General features: G+C 43.7%; 1 protein-coding gene across 1 annotated transcript in view; it reads right to left on the reverse strand.

Annotated features, from left to right (window-relative positions):
• MMP2 (matrix metallopeptidase 2) overlaps positions 1-5,629 on the reverse strand; it is a 32,031-nt gene extending 26,402 nt beyond the window's left edge. Inside the window, exons 1-2 of the mRNA XM_083451879.1 lie at positions 5,223-5,629; positions 1,030-1,256 (exon numbers count right to left, since the gene is read on the reverse strand). Of these exons, the coding sequence (XP_083308005.1) occupies positions 1,030-1,256; positions 5,223-5,426 (431 nt within the window). The 5' untranslated portion in view covers positions 5,427-5,629. The remainder of the gene's footprint in view (positions 1-1,029; positions 1,257-5,222) is intronic.
• Positions 5,630-9,670: the final 4,041 nt, after the last annotated feature.

Here is a 9,670-nt window from a genome sequence, read left to right on the forward strand (position 1 = left end):
TGGAAATCATTAAAAGAGCCCTGCTGTACTTCCTCCGCCTAAGACTTATCCCTCCAGACTTTAATGGACGATGAAGTGCTTGTTAAACTATTTGCTGTCCAGATCACAGGGTAATTTTGGTTCGGCTTTCTTTCTGCAGGCATAACATGGACGTGGGGTTAATATCTCCAGCTCAAAATGCCAGATTAAAAAAAATTTGTTTTATTTTATTTTTTAAGAAGCAGAAGGAGAGAGCGGCAGACAAAGTGGAGCCTGTGGTGTTTTGTTCTGTGGAGTTGTATGGAACAGCAGCATTTGAAAGAAAAGGATAGCCATTATTCTCCCAGAAGAACTCTTGGTGTTCTGGAATAATGGCCAAAGATGCTCCCCCTCTTTTTAATGATGAATATTGAGGGTTCGGATTGCTCCAGCTGTGTAAAGAGTAGGACATCTCTTAATGTTGAGATTTCAATTCTGGGAAAGCTACATTGCACCCCAGGCTTGCTTTGTCCTGTACAATACTGGAGTCTCAGAGGTACCCCATTCATGCTTTGCTTTTCCTCCTATACATTTGAAGCAAAGGGAAGGAGATGTTTTGAAACTACTCTTACAAATCTACTTCCATTTTTTGATCTCTCTCTGTCTCTCATCATCATCAAAATTTGTATACTGCCCTTCATCTGAAGATCACAGGGCAGTTCACAACATAAAAATACAAAATGAGAACAGAAAATACATAATAAGAACAAGAACAAATCAATATAATACTATTACAAGCATACTGGCTGCTGGTTTGCTAACCAAGCTAGCTTTAAGACATTCATGTGGACTTGTAAGCTTAGGACCAGTGAATCTGATAGATAGATCTCCTTCTCCCCTCCAAAGTTACCTGGTAAGAAGGCCTTGCTAAACTGCTAGAAGTTATAAAAAGGCTTCCTTCTTGGGACAACCAAGGTATGCCTGTCTACTCAATGGGACTTGCTCCCAGATAAGCAAGGTTAAGATTGCACCCTAACATGGAATGTTTTGCCTGATAGTATGTATGCATACCTGTATGTGACGAGATTTTTCTCCCATTTTGGTTTTCTCGGGAAGAAATTATAATTGGCCACATCCGGATTGCCACAACGGGGTTTCTTCATTGTATCTATGGTGTTTTGGTCTAGTTCTCCAGTTTCAGGGAGCCCAAAGAATTTCTGCATTTTCTTCAAGGTATCTTTCAGCACCATGAGGTTGCAGTTGTCTTTCGGGCACCCATAATACTTGTTGAGGTATTGCTTCAACCAAAAAGAAAAGAAAACAGCACAATCAGTCACAACAGGCTTTTGATGAAGTTTGGAAACTTGTCTGATGACTCACCAGTGGTGAGAAGGAATTATTTCAAGGTGACCAGAGAGGGCACCTTTTGTAGATGGGAATTGTTAAGCTGTTAAGCGTGCACACGTGCGCGCGCGCACGCACACACAATGAAAATGTGTGAATAGGTGAGCTGGTAAATATTTCTAAAGCAACAATGGACATGTTTGCAAGGGTTTTGGACCCAATGGACTATACACTTTCAGTTGTACTTGTCACTCGCAAAGCATTTAAATGAATGTAACTAACATTCAAGGTCCAAGTACAGGTGATGGTAGGTGAAAAGTGTGGTGGGGAGGGGAGTAGTTAACAGGGCCTGGGAGTCTAAACAGGGCTGGGCCTAGTCTGCAATCCCATTAGCATGAGGGGGAAATAGGGGTCAGAATTATTGCTCATGCTTGGTGATGCTCATGCAGATTTCAAAAACTGACAGCAGAAATAGTACCTCGGGTTAAGAACTTTGCTTCAGGATCAGAACAGAAATTGCGTAGCAGTGGTGCAGCAGCAGCAGGAGGCCTCATTAGCTAACGTGGTGCTTCAGGTTAAGAACAGTTTCAGGTTAAGAACGGACCTCCAGAACGAATTAAGTTCTTAACCCGAGGTACCACTGTACAGAAGGTATCCCATACCTCTGGGCATTTTGTCTGCCCTTTTCTGCACCTTATTCGAGTCACTGATAATATCAGGGCAACAGTCTGCTAATCACAGTGTGGGTGGGATTAGAGTTGCCATGCCAATTCACATGGGGAAGGAGGGGGGAAGCTTGCCTGGCTGGATTCTTCTGTTTTTCAAACAGTTGCCAGAATAACAGTGTTACTCCCTGCCCACCTCCCAGTAATGTTTTTCTTGGCTTTATAACATAAGCCAGAAGCAATCGATGTGGTCCCCTCCAGATGCTCCCTTCCTTAAACAAATAGACAGCTACTTGCTATGGGATTCGCATTCCAGACTTGTCCAAAAAAAACCTCTGTTGTGTTGCACTACCAAAGCCACCTCCCAAACACTCAGCTCTGGTTTTGTGCTTTCCACCAGACGTCTCCACCTGGATGCCTTGCAAATTGCCTCACAAATGTTTTCAACTGCAACTCCCAGCAACTCCAGCCAACGTTGAGTTATGTAGGGTTCATCCAGATACACTTTGGTCATCACCATGATGATTGGTGCTTATGGGGTAATTATACATGGTCCTGCTCTCAATATCATTTGTGTCTGCAAAAGTTTTGGCATGGACATGCTGCTTCACTTATGATCACTGCATATCCTATATTATTATTATTAATAATAATAATTAAATTTGTATACCACCCTTTATCAGTGAATCTTAGGGGGATTCACAACATAAAAATACAAGAACCCCCCCCCAGAAGATATATAATACAAATAAGAACAAGTAGAAAACAAACCAATAAACCCCCTCTCTCCCTGACCCTATAACTTCCTACTGAAATCCTGTTACTAGGGTTGTTGTGGTTTCATCCCAATTTAGTTGCACTAGCATGCAAGTGTGTCCCGCCGGATGGCAACAATGGGGAAGAACTGCAGAACAACAAATAAAGCAAAATGATGTGTGTGGGCCACCTAGTATAAATCCCCCACTGATGCACTTTTATTGTGTCAATGACATATTGTAGAATACATCTGTGAAAAACAATCACCCCCAGTCTGGATGGGCCCATAGCTCAACACAACAGTACTTCCTTACCCAAAGAAAGCATTTCTTCACGCAGTGCATGATTAAACTATGGAACTCACTTTCACAGGAGACAGTGTTGGCTACCAACTCCAGGGCTCTCCTTAAGCTGTATCCTCTCCCAAAGCCAGTGGTAGCACCTCCCATTTCACATCCTGAGGAGAAATGGGAAGGTGCTGCCCTGTGCACACACTTCTCACCCCTGCTTGCCATCTCTGCCAAAGCCTCACTTACCAGGGTTGTGAGGTTGCAGGTTCCAGGAAGATCACAAGAGAGCCACACAAGATCTCCCAGAGGCTTCCACACAATTTTGTGGGGCCCTGGAAGTGGCAAGGGGTGGGTGCCTGCAGATTCTATGTCCTGGGGCGTCTTCCTCAAGGATGGGACAGCCATGCCCAAAGCCACACCCCTCAACAGCAGTGCTCTTTAGTCTCCTCCAGTGCTTTAGCCTGGCTTGAATTGCATGATCATGCCTGGATGGAGAGGTGATGTGGGTGGGTGTAGCAAACACTGACTTTTGCATGGCTAGAATGTACCTAGCTGTGTGAAGGTAAGAGTCACATTGATTGCACTACTCACTTTTGCCCCTGATCTTCCTTGACCCTGGCATGTGGCTCCTGGAAGGCCGCCCACAAGGGAATGTGGTAAGGCTGTGCACCAGATTTAGCCAATGCCTGAATCCCAAACCAACTCAAGCCAATTTGTGTGGTGATGGTGTCTGGGCTTGGGCTCAGGCAGCCCAAATCGACCCAGCATTTTGAGGAGTCTGAAGAAGAGCCAGGAAATCAGAGCCAAAGGATTCACAGAAACACACCAGGGTGAAGACAGCCTGTTGCTCGGACAGGGTCCCAGGCTGAACAGGAAGCCCTTATGCTGACCTTTCCTTAGCACAGCTCAGTTACCAGCCTGGCTGGGTGGGGCCAGTCTAGAACCTGAAAATATTTGACTCTTTAAAGTGGTAGGATAGTTATTTAAATGTATGGTACAGATGGGGCCCAATACCCATCAGCCTTAGCCAGCATGGTCAATAGTGAAAGATGAGGTGGGAGATCAGCAACATCTGGATGGTACCACATTGGCTATTCCTGCCCTAACTGCACAAACCTTTGCATGCTGTCTCAGGAGGAAGTCCCATTATGCTCAATGGGGCTTACACCCTTGTAAAGATGGGTTGATTGCATTTCTATTCCATCTTTTCTCCAAGGAGCTCCAGGTGTCATACATGGTTCTTTCTCCCAACAACAACCCTATGAGATAGGTTAGGCTGAGAGGCAGCAACTGCCCCAGTGAGCTTCATGATCAAGTGTGGATTTGAACCCTGGTTTCCCAGATCCTATTTCAACATTCTAACCACTGCACCACTCTGACTTGCAGCCTAAGATATATTTAGTACTAGTGTGTAAGCCCCACTGAGATCAATGGGATTCCTTCCATGTAAACATCCATAGGGTTACCCTGTTAGGCTGTGATACTATATCTACTTGTGAGTAAGCCCCATGGAGCACAATTCAGTTAAATGCATCAGATTGCAATGCACATGTTATGGTTCCCTTTTCCCTAAAATCTTCATTTCTGTAAGATCGCTTTTTATGACAGATCAAATAAACACAGACAAAATAAATCTGTAACTAACTATAATGTCTAAGAGCAGACATCCTCCCTAACTTTTTCAGTGCAGCTTCAGAACTGGTGGTAGAACATAGTTTGAGAATAGCTTCAAGGGGCAGTTACTGCTTCAAGCAGAACTTGGTCGAGACTAGTCATTATATCTGCTAAAAAACAAAGCCACCTGTGTACAGTAATTGTCTTTCAGGCTATACTTAAGCTATGCTTCATAAACATTTTTTTTTTTAAAAAACCCTCTGTTTACTTTCTATACAATTCCGCCACCCCCCTTCCCCTGTTAAATCTTCAGCAATTTGATGAACTTTGTTTGCAGAGGCAGAGGGCAGCCATTCAAAAATACAGACTTCTGGTCTGACTTTAAAAGTTTTATGACGGGAAACAGAGCTTGCTTCAACATTTTGAAAGCTGATAAATTTGCCAGCTCCTATTCCCCACCCAGGAACCTCAGAGATGGAAACCAGCAGCTATTGGGTTACAGAGAATCAGAGAATTAGCAAGACAGACACTGAAAAATATTATTCAAAGGGAAATAAGTGGGGGAGGGGGGACAAACAAACAAACACATACTTACCAACGCCAGTTCTTTGTCAGTTTTTGGAGAAATGTCCCCTGGAAACTTTATGATGGGTGATGGGATCAGTTCTCTGCCTGGTACGTCTTCTGAAAGCCTCAAAGTTGGTGGTGGTGGGGCTGAGGCTGGGAGAAAAATGGAGATGTGGATCAACAGGATTTTAAGCATGCAACCAGCAAAGCTGAAGGAGATGTGCATCTTCATTTTGCTTCGATTCGTATTATTTCCCTGAAGCCCTGTCTTCGTAAAGAGCTTGGCACTGTCAGTGTCTTGAGTTGCAAGGTCCCATCAGCTGCTTATCAACGCATCTTAACTTTCCTCAGGGCTCTCTCTGCTTTTGCTTGCTCCAGCAATTCCTTTGTATGTTTAAGAAATCCAGATGCGCAGTCTCCAAATCACCGCAAGAGGAAGTCTGAAAAACCAGTGGAAACATGAAGGGGGGGGGGAGAGAAGAGAAGGGGCAGTTCCAGATGTGTGTTTTGCTAAGATTTTAAGGTAGCAACAGACAGATCTCTCTTTGAACAGTGTAAAGAAAAAGAGACAAGAGTTGACGGACCAGTTTACTACATACTTGGGTAAAGTTTCAGCTGAGATGCATTGCTGAAGGAATCATATGCTTGTTTGGGAGATGAATACAGAGGGGGGCTTAAGCAGCATTTCTGAGACTGGATAACGAGACCGGCTGGGCTCAGCCACACTGGTAAAATGTCCCTTGAGTTGTGGCTTCCAATTGAAGGAGAGTCATTCCAAGGATATGGACGTTGCTCCCTTCCTTGAGTCGGAGCTGGACGAAGGATACCAACGATCCACAGGGAGTAGGATAAGTGTGTTCAGGATGTCCTTAAATTTCTGAATGCCTTAGAGCAGAACTTAAGACCAGGGAGGGGTGGCTTGCCATGATTGGGGTTCTGAAATTCACAGAGGTCAAGACTCTCAATGGCTGCTTGTCATGATGGCTGTATATTACTTCCAGTACTGGAGACAACATGTCTCTGAATGCCAGATGCAGGGGATCATAAGTGGAAGATGCTGTTGTGCCCATAGCCTCCTTTTGGGCTTCTCACAGGCATCTGGTAATCACTGGGAGAAGAGAATTCTGGACTAGATGGAATTATTATGTTCTTATGCTGGTCCTAGATGCTAAGTGCCAGTTAAAGGATCTTGTGCAGCAGCTGTCTGGCACTGATCTATCCCTAAGACCTGTAGATCTAGTGGCAGCTGGGTTAGATTGACCATTGGGTGACCAGGGATGCTATTCTCACAGGGCCAGCCAGATACCTATGGCCTAAAAACAGAACCTGAGCACCAGGGCCAGATTTAGATGAAGAGAGGCCTTAGGCTACTCCACTTGGGCCCCTCCCCTCCCCCTCACAACTAGAAGAAAATGGAAGAATGTTATAAACAAAATTGAGTGAAGCCAAGGATGATGATGGGGATTTAAAATTCTGTAATTCACAATTTCTCTTCTAAAGGACATTTTGTGGAATAAGCATTATTTCTTAGGAAAATGAACTTGTAGTGTTATTCTTAAAATGAGGCCTGGGCCTTAACCTCTGCATAAGTGGAGGGATGCTTTAACTGCCTCGGCCACAAACCTAGCTCTAAGTCATGCACTCACCCATATAGGGAATCACTCCCATTGTTGCCTTCGCCGCAGGCCTCTTATATATCTGCTGGGATTGACAAGGCATTTGACGCTCACCTGACCCTCACCTGAATCTCATAGCTCTCCTAACGAGTGCTTTGGTCTGCCCACCAGATACCAGGCACTCTACTATTCAAATTAGGCTCCAGTGTTTTTGTTACAATCTCCTTCTGAATTAAGTAATCAGTTTTAATCTAGAATTTAAATTCTCAAAACTTTATTATTTGTTAATTCAAGCAAGTAAACTACTGCTCTCACTTCATTACAAACAGTATTTCTACCTGCAACACACTTGAGGAAATTTGCTTCTCTTCCTTTCACTGATATTTTGTTGCCATTTGCAACTGCAGCTGCCTTTGATTAGTTATCATTTAACTCTTGGGGGAAATAATTAGCATCACACGTCATGCGCATGGAAGTTGCCGAACCAATTAACCAACTAGAATAACACCAGTTTTCCTATAACTTGATATTACTGGATAGTTTTGATTAACTGCAAAAGCATTGTTATAGCTTTCTCCATTATCTGCACAGCAGGGGGTGCTCAGTAAACAGTGCAAAGGCTGAGCTGAAGCGTTTCCTGTTGGTTACCTGCTTTCAGCAATAGGAGTCACTGTTTGGTAGTACCCGATTGGTTAGTTGTCGGATTCTAGAGCTCCCTATTGGTGGCTCTTAGGTAATTCCAAAAATACAGAGTCCGTTAATAAAACAGTGTTCATTCATAATGCAGTAACATAAATCTCCATTGCTACGTATTGGGTGTTTATTTCAGTGGTTGAATGTACAGGTTTATGGCCATGCTGTAGTGTAGTGCTTATGCGATGGTGAATAAAAGGTGGCTGGGTTCATCGTCCCGGGGTTTTTTTTGGGGGGGGAGAGGTGACTGAAATGATTTCCAATAAGTGCCCCCGCTTTATTTCCACAACAGGTCCTTGAGTCTGTACTCTGAACAGTGACACCAGGGACATAAAAGGTGCAGGGCTTGTCCAGTCTGATCAGGGCTGGCCTTAATGCAATTGGAGCAATTTGGCCAAATTAGGCCCCACGTGCCGCTCCTAAGGGGCCCCCCCGCACCAGAGCAATCTAGATGGATTTTATTTATATCTCTAAGATTTTGTAGACTTTGGCTGTGAACTGGGGCCCTACAAAACAACAACAAAAAAACACTAAAGTTGGGCCCCACTTCTTCCAATTGGGCCCCACTGTCTAGCCTAAATTGCCCTGCCCTTGCATGAAGTCTTGGGTTTGCAATTTTGGGAGAGAGGAGGTTGCCTGCTGGGAAGCGGGCAGGCTGGCAAAGCCCCCTAGATTTAGAGGCCCTAGGCTTCAGCCTACTTAGCCTAAATATAAATCCGGCACTGCTGAGCACTCTTGTGCTCTCCCCACTTGCAACTCCCAGCAATGAAACTCCAGATGTGGTCTTATTTGACTTTCCTGCTTCCACAGATTCATTTTGCAAAGGTGCATATGGATTATGGAAGTGGGGAGGGAATTTGATTCAGTTCACAATTAACGGAGGACCTACCTAATTCATCTGAATACTTGCCCAATAGCTGAAGGATTGTCTCACCCCAATACATCCTGTTTGTATATTTAAGCTGTTCTCATTTTTATCTGTAAGCTGCTTTGTGTCCCTGTCAGAGGAAAAGGTAGAGTATAAATAAATATATGATGATGCTCCATCACTGTGCTCTGCCGCTGAGGGCCCCTTGCATCTTATCAGGAGGTCTGTTCCACACAGTGTAGGAATTAGGGCTGTAGCACTGTGGCACCTTTGGAATGCCTTCTATTGAATATTAGACAGGCACTATCACTGTTGTCTGTTTAGTACCTTCTGAAGACAAGCCTTTTAAGTCAATATCTTTCCCAATTAAAAATTATTTTTAAAAAAATATGTTTTAATTATTTGTTGTTTGTTGCCTTGGGCTCCTTTGATAGGAAGAGTGGGTAACAACAACAGCAACAATTTGCAGCTACCAAATCAATATTAGAATGGAAAACACATCACTTCTCGGCCTTTTGGCTAAGATCAAATGTAGTATCTGTTCTTGTCAGTTTAATAGGATGGAAAAACACAAAATTCGTGCTTCTCTGAATTTTGCAACATAGTTTTCCAGCTGCCGCCCTCCCAAGAAAGTATATATTAGGGTGAAATGCATATGTTGATGAATACAACTTATTAAAATGTATTTTTTTTTAGGGGAAATTGTTTTGTTAAAAAAAAGCTATACGTAGGGAGAAATCCCCAATAAAATGCTGGTGAATTTTCATGAGGACTTAAAAAAATTGCAAATTGATATGGAAATATGGAGAACTGAAGACTGGTGGAAAAATGAAAAACTGAGGGAAGCCCCAATAGTCAGGTGAGCCCATCCCTGTCATGGATTGACCCATTTCCAAAGAGGTGCTCCATACAGGCAGATGCCATTCCCAGACTGAACGAATCCCCCTTGCAGGTCTGCCCATATTCGCAGGAGATGTGCCTCCTTTCCCAATCAGAAAGCCCAATGCCAAGGATGTCAGAATAATAGTTCTGCTTGGGTAGTTCTAGCTGCCATCTCCCCCACTGCATGTTGATAGACTGTGTGTTTTCCCCCACCCCACTTGTCATTATAATGTTAGCACAAAGACACCAAGGGGGCTGTAATTAATGGCTTTGAAGATCTGCTCTTTTATAATTCATGGCAGTGCTTTAATTAAAATCAAATGGATAGCAGTGGAAATGGCAAAGGATTTAAGAGTGTTCTGCCTTAGATGGGAAACCAATTCCCTCTGACCAGTGGTGTTACAGACAGCATGCAAA

This window comes from Podarcis tiliguerta (genome assembly GCF_965153285.1).
Source record: "Podarcis tiliguerta genome assembly, chromosome: 8".
Taxonomy (NCBI): domain Eukaryota; kingdom Metazoa; phylum Chordata; class Lepidosauria; order Squamata; family Lacertidae; genus Podarcis; species Podarcis tiliguerta.